Genomic DNA, 19,107 nt, shown 5'->3' with positions numbered 1-19,107 from the left:
GTACATGAACATAAGGAGGGAAATACAAGAAACACGCAATATATAATATTATTATCCTTAATTCTACAGTGCAAACGGGATACAGTAAAACGGCTTGATTCTACTTAAAATATATTACATGTATAATATCATCAATATTCAACATAGGTGTGCTAGCATTCTAACTCAGTTACTGCATTCGCGCTGTTTACTGGTGAACACATTTTACACATTTTACTGGTGAACCAACGAAGAGGAGCGACAAAAACAAGGGTAATTCTCAGTCATTTGTTAAATTGAACGAATAATCGTCGCAGTTTTGCCACAACTTAGCCAAACGACCCTGAGAACAGCTATTTTGAACTTCTGTGAGGCGGGCTGCAGGTCCGAGCTCTGACGAGGAAGCAAGTTGCTAAATCAATGCGCCTGGTGTGTTCATGTGCGGCCAATAGGCGGCGTTCTTCTCGACAAATAGTGCGTCTCGAGAGCCGATTTGGGGGATGGGGCCCCTCTTGCTGGCCAAAAGTTTTTGTTTTTTTTGCAGGAGGTCTGCACTACGCACAGCACTGAGGGCTTAGGGGCGAGCAGAGCACAGCGCAGCGGAGCTCAGTGTCTGGACTCGTTCACTGGCGGAGCGGCAAGAAACTACAGTGAGGAAACGTCTCGGGTTTCAAGGGGGGAGTGACATTTCTTGAGGGGGCTGGAGAGAGAGAGAGAGAGAGTGGGAACGTAAAGGAGAAAGAGAAGGAGGAGGAAGAAACCGTAAACCTGACAAAAGCGTCTGAGAAAAGAAGCAGGATCCTCGGAGACTCTCGAGCCGTGAGGAGGACTTGTCCGTGGACCCGGCTGCCCGACCGAGTCTCTGACAGGATGTGGACACGGACGAGCTGTTCGTTCTCCAGCTGCTGAAACGCTTCGCCTCATTTGGTTTCCAGAAGCAGGAGAATCGTGGAGATTGTTTTTTTTTTGGAGAGCTTGAAGGAGACGAGAGCGAGTCGGCGAGGACGAAACGGGAAAGAAGAAAAAAGTTTGGTTTGTTTGTCGGACCTGTGTGGACAGGATTTTGGGAATTTACTGCTCAATGTGCTTTGCGGCGATGCGGCGCTCGTGAAGAAGGATCCGGGCTGGCTGTGATTTTGGAATAGCGAAGACTCCGTAGGTGTTGTGAAGAGGTCTTTTTTGGGGGGGTGGGAGCGTTTGGATTCCGTAGGGGAGACGGAGGTGAGCTGTGGGGAATAGCTGCCCATATGCCCCCGCCTGCCTGCCCTGTTTATGCGGATCGGAATCCTCAGAGCTTCGCTCCATAGCGGTGAGTTTTTGGGCCGTAAACTTCAGCAGCGCGGGGCACGCAAACAGCGGAGCCCGTGCCTGTTTTAGCGTGAGGCGTGATTGAAACGTGGCTTGGTGTGGACTAGCCTGGAGTGCTCTGCGCTACAGTTCAGCCAGTCATTTTTTTCAGGCAGTTTATCAAGACGCTAGCCTAACTGCTGTTCAAGGGTGTTTTAGTATTGCGCTTATCCCAGCGCACAGTACAACAACAGCCAAGATGATCGTTAAAGTTGCGAATTCCTTTACTCAGACTTAAACCGGTCTAATCAACACGCTAACCATATTCCACGTCATTTATAAGAGTTGCACCTACAGTTGCAGTGGGGCATCTGGCTAGTTTAAGCTTAGCCTAAACAGTAAAACACTGGTCAGTTGTAAGACTAAACATTGGAGGGGTGCAGGGCGTTTATTCGCCTCGTTAAAGAGATCGCACATTTGCGGACACCTAGCTAAGTGCATTGTTTGCATTAAAACAGGATCGTAAATCTCTGATCGTATTCAGCCTGACTGCCCTGGGAAAGTAATTGGGATGTGAAAAGGGATGATGGTGATGAGCTCTAACGCCTTTAGATTGGGCTATTTTCTTTCATTCTATTCAGGAATGCGAGAGAGAGACGTTCAGAGTTAAAGTTAAATGTTTAGTTTTTTTTTTTTTTTAAAGAAAAATAAAAATATAAAAACGAGAAATGGGCAGTGGCGTGAACTTGCTGTGTTAAAGTTGTCATGCAGAGCAGACATGACATTTGCTTTTTTTAATCAGACGTAGGTTTAGTTATCAAACCCTTCAAATTGTTTGTCGGCTGTTGCTGGTTATGGTATTAATCTGCAATTCGGTTCGAAATGATAAAAATCAGACAGATTTCATCTCCGCCTACGTCAACAACAAGTGATGAGAAAGACGACTGCAGATAACCCGCTTCCTTCCAGCTATATTAGGAAGCGTAGTAGCATAAATCTTTGTCGTGTTTTGAAACGCAGCTCAGCCTCCGCGCGTTTCCACTCCCCCGCGCTCAGCCGTTACAGCGCACGAGGCACAGCAAAGCGGGTTCGAGCCGCGGCTGCGCCCGCGCGAGCCCAAGCACGCTCCCTCACAACTCAACATCCCTTCTGGTAGAGTTCATTTCGAGTAGTTCGGGGGCTTTTAATTAATCTGTTTTCACGTAATAATGAATGAATGAGTAAATTATAAGGGTGAAATGGAATATAAACAATTCAAATGACAATTTTCAATTAATTACCGTGTTTTCCTAGCTAGGTGCGTTGCGCGTGGTCGCTGGACTGACATTAGCAATAGCCTAGCTGGGTTTTATACAGATCCAACATATGAAGGAGATAAAATTGGAGTAAAGTGCAGGAGAATATATATATATATATATTTATCTTAATAAACAAGTAAATAAATGTGCTGTGAGAGGATAGCTACTACAGCACTAAGTGTTAGCTAATTATAGGTGGACGTATAGTGATTTCATAAAACTAATATTAGGTTAGATCTTTAAATCTTTATTAGTAGTTTATTATTAAGTATATTCCAGGTTTAAAGTGTTTTTTTTTTCAATGACACTGGCTTTCTAAAAATCTGTCAGATGCTGTGACAATGACAACAACTACTGATTTACTCCATGACAGTGTTTTTTTTTTAAGTGTGTGGGTGTAAGACAGTAGTGCTGCTGTGTAGTATCAGTGTATCAGTGCTGTGGTATGTCTGTGGCAAGGCTTGTTCGGCAGCATTTTGACACATGGTAGCTCTCTGTCTCTTCCACTCTGTCTCTCACATACACACCTCCGTTTGTTGATAGCATGATTTGAATGATAATGGGTTATCAGCTGTTAACAGGCACTGTAAACTGGAGTACTGTCATAAGTGAGCTAGATTTTCAGCTTTGTGGTGTATGCAGCTGTGCTGATTACGGAGAGCATGTTGTCATATCACTTCTTCATCTTCTCAGCTACTTTCTCTGTCAATGCTTTGTGCTGTCATCTCACACAACAACTGTGTGCCCGCTCTCCTTTTGCATGTTTGTGACCCAGCCCCTTGTACTCTTCTGCCCCAGGTGATTGGTGAGAATTCCAGTGAGCGAGGGGCAGAGACAGCCTGAAGTTCATGGTTGGGTGGAGCCCCTCAGATGGGATCAGTGTCCAGGGGGAGGTCGAGAAAAGGGGGATGGGGAGGCACGCCCGCCGCTGACGGGATGTCTGCCCGGCCGTGGCTTGTGGCCGTGCTCCTGCTGTTGACCCTGGCAACGGCGTCTGTGGCACGGCCGCCCATCGTGGCTGGCGAAGAGGAGGAGGTCGGACTCGCTGAAGGTGAGTAGCCCAGAGAGATGGCATGAAGGCAGTGTGGTGGACTTTACTTTTATAGGGGGAAGTGAAGTTTGAAAAACATGAGAACTGACTTCTCTGTTGAATTACAAGGGTAGAATATGAGTGCTCTGGTGAGAAGAGCATACCATTGAAATTCCTACCAGTTTTCTGCTTGCCCCTCTACAAATCAGCTCTCCTCAACTGTTCCTACGAGTAAAGCTATTTTGTTTTTATTGGGGGAAGTGAAGGAATTCTCAGCAGAATGTCTTGAGTTCATTTGTGGACTTCATTGGCTATGACACATTTTTTGCCATTTACCTTTTTACACATAATGTGTTTTGTTTTGTTAGAAAATACGTTGGCCCTCCTGGGTCTGCCAGAGAGGTTTTGGTTTGAAACAGTGGGTTTTTGACAAGCCCAAGTTTTTATGAGCACTTATTCTTGTGAAATGTTGCTGCAGAAGATCAGGTCTCACACAGAGCACTTCTACTTTTGAAAGACAGTTACAGAAAAAAATGTTGTGTTTGTCTTTGTATAGTTCCTTTTGCTGGGCTTGAATTGTTTGACTGCTCCGTTTTTTGATGTTTTTTCTTTTTGTGGCTCCACTCATGACGTGTTTCTCTTACTTACTTAGTTTAATGTTCTGAGCCGTGGACCACACACATGCATGCTAGCTGGCATGCAGTCTCTACCCAAGCAGCTTTTAGTTTATTGAAGAAAAAAAATAACCACATTCCCACTCAAAAAGAAGTGCAGCTGAAACGAGAGGCATTTCTTCCCTTTTTTGTTCTTGATTTCCTCAAAATGGGATGCTGGTTAAAAAACATTATTCTATGTTTATTTAAGCATCCCTTACCCTCAACACAGTGCCACTGGGTCACAGTCTGGCTCTAACTTTCCTTGGCTTCAGTCACCATAAGTATGTAGTATTTCTAACAGTTTTTCAGTTTTGCTGTCAGAGTTCATTTTCACCACTATGTCCTGGCCAGTAGGTAATTGTAGCTGTTGTGCTGAATCCCTGGGGTTTTTAATCACTATGTTAATTGTCAGGGGGACTGACACATTCTTTTTAGGATGAACCCACCCCCCACCACCACCAGCAGCAGCCTAGCTATGCAAATGCATTTTGCCCTTATGGTTAATGAATCTCTATACGTAAAGGTGTTGTCTTTTTTGTTGGGCTGCACAATTAGAAACAAAAACATCTTCAGGCTACTACAAGTCTGTTATATCCAGTTTGTGATGTGAAAATGAAAAAAATATTACGAAGATTTGCAGATCTTTTCTTTTACATCATATGAAAGGAGATTATAGTTGGTCATGTGATGGAGGATTAAGTGGCCGGGGTGGGGAGTCATGTGATGGGGATGTTTCACTGGAAGGTGGAGCAGTCCTACCAACATTGCCGCATCTTTTTCCATGTCCTGTTCTAGTAGTACAGTGTCTGAGTATTAGCTTAAACAAGATAACATTATCTGATTTAAATGCTCCAGGAGAAGTCTTGGTTTAAAAGGGGACATGCATTGCTTTTTTTTAAACCATATTTGATATAAACTGATTACAAAAGTCGATCAAAACGTGGTGCATAATGTGTTGAAATGTGTAGGCCTCACCTGTTGCATGCCTTGGTTTTGCTGTGTTAGCTAACTCAGCCAACTCACAGGCATACACCCACACACTGCTTGGGAAGAGACAGACTGGCTGTCCTTTCAGACTCGTAATTAGCCCCTGGAGGTATGGCTTGATAGCCCCCACCCCTCTGCTGCTGATGCCCTCTGGGGCCAAGCTCTGTCTCTGTGAATGGTAATTGTTGGAGATGGCATATCAGCTCTGCCTTCTTGGAGCAGGCGAATCTCCTGCTACTTTGTTTTCCCAGTGAGGATGTAACTGTAGAGGTGGCGTGGCCCAGGTGAACAGGCATCAGTTTCACTGAAGCTGGGCCTTGTCTACATCCACCTGCTTGCTGCGTTCAAGTAGTCATTGCATCATGCTAAAGTTTGGAGCCACTCTGGAGCATTGCTTTTCTTTTTAACCACTTTCTTTTGAGCCTCTTATTTTTTTTGTATGGCAGTGTTTTTTATCCTTCCTTTTTTGCTATTAAGATTGTGGTGAAGATAGGGAATGTGATTAGAATCATGTTTTAGACATGGGAAGGAAGAAGAAGAAAATAACATGGTTGAAGTGTGGGAAAGCTAGAGTGATTAAATTACAAATCTGACAGAATCTGCTATACAGTGGAGTCAGTACTCCTCAGACTTCTTTCTTTATTTCACTGGTTCTTGTGGAGGTTTGTGGTTGAAAGCAGAGGTTCTTTCCAAGCTTGGTCCAGAGCTGGAAAGTTTTGGGGACCACACTGGCTCAGCTCAAATCATTGTTATTTGGATTCGCTGATGTATTTATTGTAATTGGAGTGGCTGTGGTAGTTCTTCAGTGTCTGTTTGCCTTGTCCGTTCGGACAGGACGAGACAAAGTCAAACACGCTTTGATTTTGTTTCAAACCTTGGCTGACGATCCAAGGAACTTTTTTCCCTCTCTGGTCTGCTCTGTCATCTTTCCAGTTTCTCCTCTGATTTTCTCCTCATCCCTTTTACTTCCTCTTGCACCCTTCCTTGTTCTTTTACCCCTGAAGGTCTGTCCTCCCTACTGTGGAACCCAAATGCTTCTGCTGAAATTGAGAATGCTCAAAACCTGTAACACCAGTACTGTCGAGAGGAATGCGTTGGCAACAAGACACACAAGGCTCTCCATGTTGCAGATTCTTCGCAGAGTGCTTCAGCTTTTAAAATTACATCCTAGAGAATCATTTAGTGAGATTGGAAGGCTGAGGGTGAGCATTTGATTATCACACCAGGCTGCTGTTGGGAAAGTGTTTGCTCATGCCCATTCTTTACTCTCCCGCTATGAAAACTGAGGTCTAACAGTTCTGCAGTGCTCCAAGGTGGCTGTGTGTGCTGCTGTTTTAATTACCAACGTTATTTTATAGTACCAGCCATGGTTCCTGATGCCACAATGTCCTCTGTTTGAGGAACTGAAGTGCTGTTTTATGTGACACCTGGATTATATGATCCAATAAAACTATTGCATTTGTTGATCTAGTACGACTAGCATATGCTGTAGGTGGTGGGCATTAGTGCAGTGCCACATTAGTTAGGTCTTACTAAAAATAGGCTTAGTGGGCCATTTAAATTCTGGAGCGCATGACATTGTGATTTACAGTGCTGATTAAAATGCATCTTTTCTTGTGCATCTTAAGCACTTGTGCCACCCTGATCTTGCTTCCGCCGAATTATACTGTTTATCCGGCTCTGAGCTGTTTTTGGAGGGAAATCTTGCCAGTGAAGGCTCCGAGGGGCCCAGATTATTGTCTGTCCGACGGTTGCCGTGGGCGCCCCTGAGAGATTTGTGCCCTTTTGGCTGGGCATGCCATTGTCATGACGATAAAGCCGGCAGGAATTAGAATTTGAAAGGCGTCAGAGATTAGAATGAAGAAGGGGGAAAGAAAAAGAGAAGCAGAGGAAGAGCCTTACGATCTCAGTGGCCTATGGGAAAAAGAATGGGTGAGAAAATAAGAAAGGAGGAGATCGAAAAGAGGGAAAGGGAACTGGAGTGGGGAGGGGAGGGGCGGGGCATGGCTCGCGTAGAGCGAGGGTGTGAATAGGTGTGTACGCTTTCAAGGAAGCACTCCTGTGACAGCCTTATGAAAGTATGGACTGGATGCTGCAGAGGTGTAATCAGTCATGTGGGAATGGGTTTGTGTGTGGTGTGAAGGGAACCTGATATCATCTTGAGTTCTCCGAAAATCATGTCTGGATGTTAGTGTGAAAATTGGATAACATAAACCCTGTCGCTTTTCGGGTGAGAGTCAAATTATCTGCTCTCTGAGAGGTGTGAATATGAGGAGATGAAGTGGGAAAGGGAGTGCTTGTTGCACCTGTTCCACTGACTTGTAAGAACTGCTCCAGAGAACACGCCCATCTCCAAAACACTAGCCAATATACAACCATCACTTTTAGCTTATGCAACACACTGAAATGTGCTCTTGTCCTACCATGTCATAGCTGTGGGACCTCTTGCACATTTCAGGACAAACACTCCATCAGTCTGTTTGTCCTTTAGTGAGTGTGATGCACACTTAACTGTACAGACAGTACTGCAGCCTTCCTGCTTTCCCATGAAGAATTAGGAATTTGGAAGATTGAAGAGAGTTTGGACTGTGTGAGGGTCAGGGTCACAGAGTCTCAGAGTTGAGAGTCGCAGGGGTGAGAGGTGAGCAAGAAGTAAGCAGAGGTGTTGATGGCGAAGAACAGATGCGTCAAGCTCAAAGCAGGAAGGAGACAGAGGCAGTGGCAGATGTTTGAAGAGACCATGCCTGGCTTTCTGGGCCTTACTAAGGTCTCAGCTGGGGCTGGTCTGAGAAATCAAATCAAATACTGCAAGACAGAGCATCTGAGATACTCATGTGAGTTTTATTGGAGGTTTTTTTGGTCCTACATTTACTTGTGTTGGCAATTCCAAAGTTGAAATGATTTAGGAATGCTATGACCCCTTTGAAGAGCTCATCTGTCTACTGCTTTTCTGACTTTTCTGCATTTTTTTTGCTCTCAATAGTTTTTTTTGCATTCATCTTTAAATACATTGTCATCTCATACCCACTACTGATACCCTTATACACTATACACTGATACCCTTATGCACGTTGTCTCTCCATCCTAGGTATTCAGTTGTGGTAATTCACCTGCTCTAAGTTCATCTTGGGCTTCTCTCAACATCGAGAGTCGCCTTTCTCATGTTCCTAATAAGGCTCCAGTCGGAACAGACCTTGTGTGTCTGTGCCACACTCTTTCCGATTTGGCTTTGATTGCACAATAGAAGGAAGCACACGGCCAATAACAATTAACCAACAGCACGCCAAACAGAGGCCTCCGGAAACATAAGTCAGTGAATACAGTTGTCATCAATCAACTGCTTCGAGACCACACAGTTTAAACAGGGAGCTTAAAAAAAGGACTTAATTATTTCCGGAACGAAGGAAAGCAAGGAGGGGGCAATAGGGAGAGAAAAAAGCAACAATACTGTACCTGTGTGGGGCAATATGCCTCGGAGCCCTGAGGGAAAGGTTCAGAGTCTTGCATGTTCTCTTGGCCCCTTGAGTCCTGTGTGTGAGTGATCTGGCTTTTCCCTTACTGCGCGGGGGCTGTGGTGCACACACAATAGGCCAGGAATGTGCTGCAGGAGAGGTGTGTTAAACGGCAGGAAAGGTTGTGTGTGCTCTGCACCTCTAATTATTGCTGCCTCTCAGTAGCAGACATGTTCCGCCATGCTTCTTCCACACTGTGGCCTTCGTGTTGTTAGAGTGTTTTTGTTCTCATCTGGAAATCTTTTTAGCGTCTCTTAGGTCAGCCTTTTCCTGATCCGAAAAAAAGGAACACACGTACAGACTCAAGCAGACGTTTATTTTTTCATCTGCAATAAAGAAGTTGGACGTTTTCCACTTTTTTGGGAAATAGGAGCCAAGTACTTGTGTGCGTGTATGAGACATTGTGGTTTGGGTTACATTTCAGTGCCCTGCTTTTAATCATCTGGCTATGCTAATTGTCCAGAAAGCAGATATCTGTGTGGGTGTGTGCTCACGCAGCATCAAACACATTGCTGTCTCTTTAAACTTCTCTCCAAACTATACTCATAGATGCTGAACGCTTCTGAGATGACAGGGAGCGTGCTGCTTTACTGAAGTTTATTGCTTGGCTCAAATGCCCCAGTGTACACAAGGACTAGAATTTAGCTTGAATTGTGTGTGTGGCTATGAGGGAAGGTGTGTTGCACATAAGGTAGGTCTTGGAGTAGTGCAAACCACAGCCCAAAACATGAAATGAAAAAGTGGCCAGCCTCCTTGTTACCGAAAGAGCCTATTCTCACTTCCCCGGCATATTCTCACTTTCCCCATAACTTGCATTGGATTGGTGTGGGTGCATTGCATTTGACTTCCTCTTGGCTTTGCTAACTCTGTGTGTGCATCAGTTGATAGAAGTATGTTTTGGTTGAACTCTTTGTCTGCTTTATTTGGGATGGAACATTAAACATAGACACTCCCATTTTTACATTTATATTTTTTTGGCATCATTGTCATTACAGTTTGTGATTAGGTTTGTATTACCTTTAATTCCATGCTTTTGGGCTGGACTCTCAAGCATGGATATCCTATAAAAAAATAAATAGGTGGTATTTTGGGCTTAAATTGGGGATTCAGGTGGAACTGAAAAAAAAACACACTAAACTGACTATGTAGGAATAAATACTTAATGATTTTTGCAACTGCACTGCTAGTAGCACACCTTTTCTTTTTGTGTAACTGCATTCTTAAATTTGAGTGCAGTAGTACAAGCCTAAATGACCAGTTTTAATGGTTGGTTATTTTCAGTTCTGGTTTAAAAACAGTTCTGCTTTAGTTTTTCTCTGGGTCCTCTACCTTTCTCACAAGTTTTTTCAGGGCCTCTGTTGGTTGTTATGCTGTGGTGTTTCTCTTTTGTCATCACACTCTCGCTTGTCTCTTCTCTCCCACCTGTCCTCCTTTTTTCCACTGCCACCCGTCACACTCCCACCTTTTCTCTTGTTTCACTCGTCCCTTCCCGCCCCCCTGTTTTCTGTTCTTCCTCCTCCTGCCCTTCGCTACGCAGAGCCTCCGACCAAATACGAAATCTCTAAACCCACTGTGTGCTCTGTGCACCCGGGGGACCTGCTGCGGCTCAGCTGCCCGCTGCCAGAGGCAGCCGCCATCGTCTGGACCAAAGATGGCTCATCGCTGGGCCCAGACAACCGCACAGTCATAGAGCAAGACAGGCTGCAGATCCGTGACGCTACGCCGCGGGACTCGGGCTTGTACACGTGCAGCGCCGCAGGCGCCAAACGCGGCGACACGTTGTGCTTCATCGTGAACGTCACAGGTGAGACGCGGGCAGGTGGAGCTGGCGAGGGCGGCGCTGGTCTGTTTTTTCTTGCGCATTCTGTCTAAAGTTGAATTATGAAATCGAGGTTTGAAAAGAAAGACCATGCCTGAAACTACTCCTCTGTCCTCACTAACATTTTTACATGTCTCCATATTTCCTGACAAAGTTTTGATGCCCCCCCACTTCCCCATCACCTCCCTGTTCCTCCTGATTTCTAAGCTTTTCTCTCAGTCCTTCAACAAAGGAGGCTCCAACTCTCAAGAGTCACTCCTCATACTTCATCATGATCACAAAAAATTTCATTTATATTGTGAGCAAACTTTTTTTTTGTGTTGCTGGTGCAGAATCCCAGTGTCAATGGCATTAGGTATTAAAAATTGTGATAAACAGTAAATGTTTATGGAGTGTATTGTTGTTGACTCTGTTGCATCTTGACAACTTTGTAGTACTGAGAGAACTGAGTGTTTTTTGTTCTGGCAGTGCTAACATTAGCTTTAGTCTGAGTCCATGCCCATGTTGCTGTTTGTTGGCTTTGTCTGTTCTTGGTTTTCCTGTGTTTTTACACAATGTTAAAACAATTTCTGAACTTTTCTTTAGACACTTTTGCCTCTTTCAAAACCTTAAATGTAAAAGCCATGCTTTCAGTTTTTTTAGTCACAGGTAACTTTCCCAAATAGTAGCATAGTAGCAAACAGCATGGCACCTAGAACTGAAAGCTGTCCCCAGATATTTCATCATATATTAACGATTATCCTACAAATAAAATATATGGTATTATTACCACTGAATGACAACTCAAATATCTATACTTGAAATATTTTGCTTTATTGTAGAATACTGAAGTATCAAAAGCATTAGGAAGGCTGATTTTGGGACCAGTCTCTTTACAAGGTGTTGCTATGCTAGCTAGAAGCTATCATGTTTCAATTGTTGCCTAATAATTCCTTCTTTGGTAGTGGTAGTGGTAGAAGTAGCAGTAATAGCAGTGCATGCTTTATCGGAGCGTGAGCCTCAGGTAAAAAGCCAAAGGAAGGTTACAGTGTTCCCGGTGCTTTCTGCAGATGCCATCTCATCCGGTGATGATGAGGACGACTCGGAGCGGTCGGACGATGTTGGGGCAGACGGCGGACAGATGCGTGAGTATCTGAGACATAGGGTAGAAGGGTCAACTGTCAGGGGTCTTTGGAGTGCCTGTTTAAAAACACACAAGACTGCTCTTCGAACTTCCCTGTTCACTTGTGTTCAGAATATCTAATAACAGAGATTTTCTTTGTTAACAGTCACACATACAAGGTCATACATTTTCACACATACACAGTGATGTTTCAGAAACCTTTTGGGTTTCAAGCCCTTTGCTTGTTTGGCCTACTTTGTGTTTGAAGACATATTTCTAGTTATTTTTAGAGCAGTAGCCTGTGTGGTCTTCGTCACGGAATCGTAATTTCTTTCAGCCTCAGAGTGTGGTGATAGAGAAGCATTGCTTTCAGCTTGTCAAGCAATGTCACCAAGCTCTTTAGGCTGGTGGTAGGCTCTGTGGAACTTCAGCACAGACACATTCCTTGCATTCTTCTTCCCCTTTCTTTTCCCTCTTTTTCTCCTTGTCTCTCAGGTAGCTTGGCCCATGAGGAGCTCATCAGCTGGCCTCATCCATTATAGAAACCACCCATCTGGTCTGTGTTATTTACCTGAAGGGAGACGTGTTTTGAATCAGGCCTGGCTGAAAGTTTGGGGAGAGTAGGGGAGGAGAAAAGGCAGGGAGAGGATGTTGATGGAGACTAAGAGGGACACTAGCATTTTACCCAGATCAGGCTGTTTTGAAAGCAAAGCAAAATCTGTTGGAGCACTTCTGGTGAGTTTGGCCTTTTCCAACTATTCAGAACTGACTGTTAAAAACAAGGTCGGGGTGGGGGGCGGCGGTGGAAAGAGGAGGAGCAAAGCCCTAAACTTTTTAACTAGCAAGCTCTGGTTTGGATCAGGACCAGTACTTGTCTATGTGTGCTGTGGAGTTCTGGCCTTTGGCCGAGGATGGAAGGGGGGAGTTTGGGTAAGGGGGTTGGCGGTGTTTAGTATTGTGCTAGGGGCGGCTTCAAGCTCAGTGGGTTGGATCTGTGCCTAGCTGAACCACTAAGAACTCTTTGATATTACTTTGCAGAGAGGGCCCCAGCAACACCAGCCTGAAAAAACAGCACATCCCCCCCTTTCACCAATATGTTTCATTTTGTCCTCTTTCAGCTAGAATATATTGGAGTTGACAACCCTGAACTCCTTTACAGACTTTATACAGATCTGTTTTTAGGGCACCATGGAGCTACAGTTTGTCTTTTGAATGATGAGAAGTAGTTTATTCAGGCCATTTAGAGAAAGTCTAATTGTAGTTTTTGTTGTGCTGGTTAATTCCCTCTTACTGGTTTTAGACAAACAGCTCTGTGTAGTTGCTGTAAAATTACAATCTAATTACTATCAAATAATGTGTACATTATTGCTGCAACATTTAATAGGAAATTGATAGAATGTTAGCTGAGGCCTGCAATATGTAGAACATGAAATGGGGCTGAAATACAATCAAATATGTAGACAAATACTAGATTTGCCTTGAAAGTCACAGGACTGGGTCAGTGAGTGGGAGCACACGCCTCACTCTGTGATTTAGGAGGTCATTTGCTTTGAAGTCTGGCATGTCCGGACAGGGGGCATGGGAACTCGGCCCCACCACCCTTCCTGTGTGAGGGTCATCTTCATCAACCTCTGCCACTGTGCAATGAGAGCCAAACCATTACAAAGTCCCAAGCTACCATGCTGACAGAAAGATGCCAGGTGTCCTGTTGGTCTACCAGGTCAGGGAGGTCAAAGGGGAAGAAAGAGAGTGAGAAAGAAAGAGAGAGTCCTACTGAGATGACCAGACCCACAGGAAGGAGATAAAGAATGTGATTAACTGTGGAGAGGAGGAAAACGCCATGAGAGAGTGAATGGAGCTTACAGAAAGGGCGAAGACCAACTGACATTCCATCAGGCTAAAAGGAAGACCTCTGTTTACTTGTGTGGTATCAGGTTATGCTACAACTTTCTGGTTGGCACGCTAGAACTCTGCCCACTAACATCCATATATGGAGATATGTTGTAATAGGAACCATTCCTGATGAAGAAGCGTATTAGTGAACTCGGAACTGTGTAATTACCTTTTTTTTAGGCTGGTTGACTGTACAGCATCTCTATGCCTTGAATTTCATTCCTCTAGAGGAAGGTGTTTGTTTGGGTTGATATGATTGCATTAGAGTGAACAATGAGTTGTTGGACTATATTTTAAGAAGAAAATGAGCTTCATACTTGTCTCGTGTTTCAAGTTCTTATGGGGTCCCAGAAAGGAATTTGGATACAGATTTTCATCAAAACCACACAGCCTTCCAGAGCATTCGTCCTCCTGTTCCCAGTTAGTCCCAGCTACCCGTCTCACGGTCTGCCACTCATTTCTTTGACCAAAGTGCCACTCTCTGAACAACAGCGAGATTCCTAACAAGATGAAGCTTGATGCAAAGAAATTGAATGTGATGGTCCAGTTTTTGTTGGCTCGCCTCTGTTCTTTCACCCCTTCTCCCAAAAGTTTCAAGTTTTTTTCTTTCTTTCTTTATCCCTTATGTGCTTGAAGGAAAAAAAATGTTTTTATTTAAGCCACTCTGTGTAAATTAGAGAGTTACGTTGGGCCAGATGGGCCTTGTTGTTAAGCTGCTTTGGGAGTGTGAATAACAGTTTAGATTTGCCTCTTTGGTTCTACCTTCCTGCTCGATTTTCTTCTACACTATAGCTTGCATTTACAGTTTTCTCTTCACAATGTGCTTCTGCAGAGTTTTAAGAGAGAAAACAAAATGGACCTTTTTTTCAGCATTTCATGGTGGCATGCGCAGTGCTCAGTGTTCTGCAAAGTGTTAAGGCAGAGGCTTTTCAGTCAAAGTGTAATTTGAAAGTCAGTGCATTATACCTGTGGTTACATTATATATGTAATATGTGTAGAACGTTACAAAATAATTTAACTCCTGTAATGGATTTGATATTTTAATCAAGGTTCAAAGATATTAAAGATATGTTCATACAATCAAACGTACAGATTTTGTACATTTTTCAGTGAAGCATTATATATTATTATAAGCTGAATAAACTATATCCTGTATTGTACATACAGGCACACAGCAATGAGGCTTTTTTACTGCACACCTAGACCTTGTAAATGTTCCAAAATGTCATAAGGCCAACAGTGCAAAAATAAAAGACAGTAGAAGGATTCCTTAAACTAAACCAAAGTAGTAAGCATGCATCTTTCACTATACACTACATAAAACATGATTGTTAGTCAGCAGTGCCAGTAAATGACTGACATTTCCTCTATGTCCGCAGGGGCACCACGATGGACCATGCCAGACAGGATGGAGAAGAAGCTACACGCCGTGCCAGCGGCCAACACTGTGAAGTTTCGATGTGCGGCGGCAGGGAGTCCCACACCTACAATGCACTGGCTGAAGAATGGAAGACCCTTCCGACAGGAGGACCGCATGGGTGGCTACAAGGTAGAAGAATGAACAAGTTGTATTATCCAAGGTTCTCATTGGTTAATGTAGATAGTTAACCAACATATCACTTGTGGTCTTTTACCAGAACCCTGCTTTTTTAATTAACTTTAGTTTATGCCAGTGTTTGTTTATGACCAACTTTTGGGCGCAGCCAAAAAAATGATTTTAAGCAAGTCACTGGAGTAAACTGGCTTTATTTATAAGTCTGTATCAGAAGCACATGATGTAAAAAAATTAATAATGCTAAAAACTGTTTTTTTAATAACACTGCAAAAACGTGTTGTGTGTCTGAGACAACGTTACTAGCATTAACAAACAATTAGTGAAAAGCAGTGTTCTGGTAAAAGACCCTGAGTTGACCCTTTGGTTAAAGTTTAATAGATGGCTGGACTTGGGCTTTGTTGGCCAAAGTACCTCACCCAGTGCCCACCTACACTTCCAGGACTGGGAGCTCTGCTAATGCAAACTCTAAATTCACAGAAGAAATTAAAATCTCCTGCAACATATTCACAAACACTTACCTGAAACACAACCACAAACTAAATAGCATTTGAAATTCTCTGTTAAAGCAGTTGTAATAATTGTTTGCCACATTGCTGTAAATATCATAATTAATTGAGTTGAGGAAAGCTTTAAAAAAGAACTGTATCCATTGGAAAGAGTTACCTTTAAATAAAACGTCAAGTCAAATTTATTTATATAGCACTTTAACAATAAACATTGTTTCAACCCATACTCCTCTGGTTGACACTAGTTGGCAAAATAAATAACACAACAAATGCATTAAATGCAGAAATAACGAATGGATATAGAGTAATAAAAAAGACAAGTAAGCGTAAACCACCAAAAATTTCTCAGATTTAACCAGTGAAAACCAAACAAGAATGTTAGAGGTCTTAACAGGGGAATGAGAATTGTGTTTTATTAAACTGGAATAGTAAAAACAGCCTCTGTAGTAACAGTTTTTTCAGCTAATACACAGTTTAATACACAGTTACTCTGACTTTCATAACATATCAATCATCGATGAAGTCTGTGCAAATGTTTGGGCACATTCAGGACCTAGTCTTTCAGTTACTGGGTTGTCTTGCATGCACAAGTTGTTTAAGGTGTATTGGCAAATTGTTTAGGTCATAGAACTGTCATGGCCAATCAAAAAGCTTCAGTTTGTGTCTCTTCAGGTAGTCCATAGTAAATATGAGGTATGTTTTGGATATTATCCTGTTGTAGAAGTCATCTTTTGGTGATTTGCTGGTATTTTGTGGAATCAATTTTTTCTTTTCCCAAATGCCACTACTGGCAAAACAAAGCATGGTTGCACCACCCAGATCCTTCACAGTTGGCAATTCCCCTGAACTTCCATCTTTGATTAGCAAGTTTCTGATTTGCTGGGCACCCAAACATTTGCACGCACTACATTGGTGATTTGTTATTTTGTATATTATGAAAGACTGTGCATTATGAAAGAAGCATCTGTGCACAGCAGAAAATATTGTGTTTTGTGGTTAGCAACAGTGTTTTTATTAGCAATAGTGTGTTTATTTCTTTAAATAAAAACAACAAAATGTGCCATTTGGCCATGGGTATCCAGACTTTATACACTTATAACACTTTATATGACTTTATCTGCTGGTCTTGTGTCATGGAAACCCTGAATACCCTTAAGTGTTTTATTTCTCTTTAACACAATTTTCTCAGTTTTGTTTGGATGCTTGCAGTGTATTTTTAATTTGTTGCCAAGCAAATGCCTTTCTTCTACATTTTCAGATAATTATGCCTGCTTTGCAAAACAAAACACTAAAAAGAGCTGCTCTGGATTTGACTTTTGATAATAAGAGTATATATATATATATATATATATATATATATATATATATATATATTATAATATTAAGAGTAAACAGTTTGATGCGGAGAGAAGTGTATGCCAGTGATTACGTTACTGACAATGAGATGAGATAGATAGAAAGAAAGAGAGACAGCGAGAGGGATGCAGGTTGGATTTAGAGCGTGGCCTACAGTCACGAGAGTAGAATTCCTAGGGTGGGGGCGAGAGCACGCTCGCTCGTGCTCTGAGCTGTCTGTTGGCACGTCTGTATTGCTTTTCCCATGATGCTCTGGCTGGAAAGCTCACCTCACAGGCAGGCGCTGAGAGAAAGCCTGCCCCTCTGTCTGTTTCTGTCCCTTTCGCTCCTCCAGTTTCCCTTGAGTTCTCTGCTGTAATGTCTACTGTGATGTGTGTCCCTACTGGCTATGAAACTACTGTATACTGTGGTTTCATAGACAGTGGAGGCTGGTATTCTTATGAAGTGTAACAGTTAGTCTGAGGTTGATTTAAAGAAATTTAGCGCAATGGTAAATTAGTCCAACACACCTAACTTCTAGAGTTACTATTTGAAAGCCTAATTTGAGTTTTGCTCATGTGCAGGTCCGACTCCAGCACTGGACTCTGATCATGGAGAGCGTGGTTCCCTCTGATAAAGGCAACTACACCTGTGTGGTAGAGAACAAATATGGCTCTATCAACCACACCTACACTCTGGATGTAGTCGGTGAGTAAATGTGTGCATGTGTGTTTCTGTTCCTCTTTCCCACAGGTTTATTACGCAGGTGCACAGTGCTGGGGTGGGTGTGTGGGCCAGACAGGTGCAGGTAGACTGCAGGTCTGTTGAGGGAATGCTGTTACATGGTGCCAGCCTTTGAATGGGGGAACTGAGCAAAATTACTCTAAAGGGGACAGGTGTGCAAGTCTGCTTGTGTGAAAGAGTGTAAGATAAAATACTATAATAAAAATAAGGTTTAGGTTAAGAAGTGTAGCCTGACAACTGAACAAAGTTTCTAGACTGGAGAAAATACCCTTGCATACCCACCTTGTTCATACTGACCAATCAGAAGGAAGAGTTACTGCATACCCACATTGTCTGCAGCTAAACTAGTGGTGGCCAGTTACCTTTATATAAGTTAAGGTTATGGGAACTGGTCCTCTGTATCTTTAATGTGTTGTTTTTTAGTCCAGAACCAACAACCCAGTGACCAAGTGAATGTCAGCCAACATAAGCATTAAAAGGCTTGACATTAAACAAGGTCCTCGAAAATGTAGAGCACTGGAGGTTTGGCCAGTGTGCCTACAGAATGCTTTTATAGAGCAGTATCCATAGCAGTGCCATGAACTGGCAGTCTAAGGTTGAGACACATAAATGCCTCCTATTCAGGCCCCCTGCTCTAGGATAAGTAAAAGCAGCCTTTCAAATTGCATCTCTGCTGTTTTACTGCACAACAGTAAAGCCTGTTTGTGACCGACCCCACTACGTCCGCCCTGCAGAGAAAGAGAAAGATGGGAGGCAGCAACGGGCTAAAGAAGGCAGTGCATGTTTCTCTCTTTTTATCTCTACTCTCTAAATGACCAATCAGGGAAGTCTGTGAAAGAAACAAAGAGAGCCAGAAGGTCAAGATCATATATATTCTCCACCGTTAACTCCTGAAACACTTGTTTTAACCCAGATCAGACCACAGCAAAACACTGTCAGAGTTTGTTGCACATTCAAGAGGTTTTGTATCCTTGGTGATTTGACTGTGCATAACAATAAGCAATAGAAAGCAGAGGATAGAAAGTAAGCAAGTGTGAGTCTGTTTAGTGGAATTTGAGTCCCACTGACCCTCTAGACAGTGATGTAAGAGCAGGCAGGGCTGGCCTGAACTGACCGACACATGAAAGCCAGACTAGGTCCAAAGTGCTAGATCTCTACGGAGGCCGTTAGACTAATTATTCCTGTTTAAAGTGGCTTTCTGCCAAACCTGACCCCACAGAACATTACGGTAGATAATCTCCAATAAGCAGTCCCACCTTCTGCATGCACATTCTCTCATATCCACTCTGCATCTTTCCAAATTTACATAGCTCCACCATTCTTTAGTTTTGAGAAATTAGTTTGATTTGACATTGTTCATTTCTATAGATTATAGATTAGTACTGATAGTTTTTGACACCAAAA

The 19,107-nt window shown here is 43.0% G+C and overlaps 1 protein-coding gene across 4 annotated transcripts in view; it reads left to right on the top strand.

The window, feature by feature from the left end:
• Nucleotides 1–544: 544 nt before the first annotated feature.
• The window catches only part of fgfr2 (fibroblast growth factor receptor 2), a 39,297-nt gene continuing 20,734 nt past the window's right edge, over nt 545–19,107 (top strand). For 2 of the 4 annotated variants that reach the window (XM_072677477.1, XM_072677478.1), the window contains exons 1-6: nt 545–1,288; nt 3,363–3,615; nt 10,287–10,553; nt 11,618–11,692; nt 14,943–15,112; nt 17,544–17,667. In XM_072677477.1, the coding sequence (XP_072533578.1) occupies nt 3,435–3,615; nt 10,287–10,553; nt 11,618–11,692; nt 14,943–15,112; nt 17,544–17,667 (817 nt within the window). In that variant the 5' untranslated portion in view covers nt 545–1,288; nt 3,363–3,434. The remainder of the gene's footprint in view (nt 1,289–3,362; nt 3,616–10,286; nt 10,554–11,617; nt 11,693–14,942; nt 15,113–17,543; nt 17,668–19,107) is intronic. The other 2 variants (XM_072677479.1, XM_072677480.1) reach the window with 2 other exon arrangements.

Source organism: Salminus brasiliensis, chromosome 4 (genome assembly GCF_030463535.1).
Source record: "Salminus brasiliensis chromosome 4, fSalBra1.hap2, whole genome shotgun sequence".
NCBI classification, from domain to species: domain Eukaryota; kingdom Metazoa; phylum Chordata; class Actinopteri; order Characiformes; family Bryconidae; genus Salminus; species Salminus brasiliensis.
The sequence above is the reverse complement of the archived record's forward strand: the minus strand, read 5'-3'. Positions and strand labels throughout refer to the sequence as shown.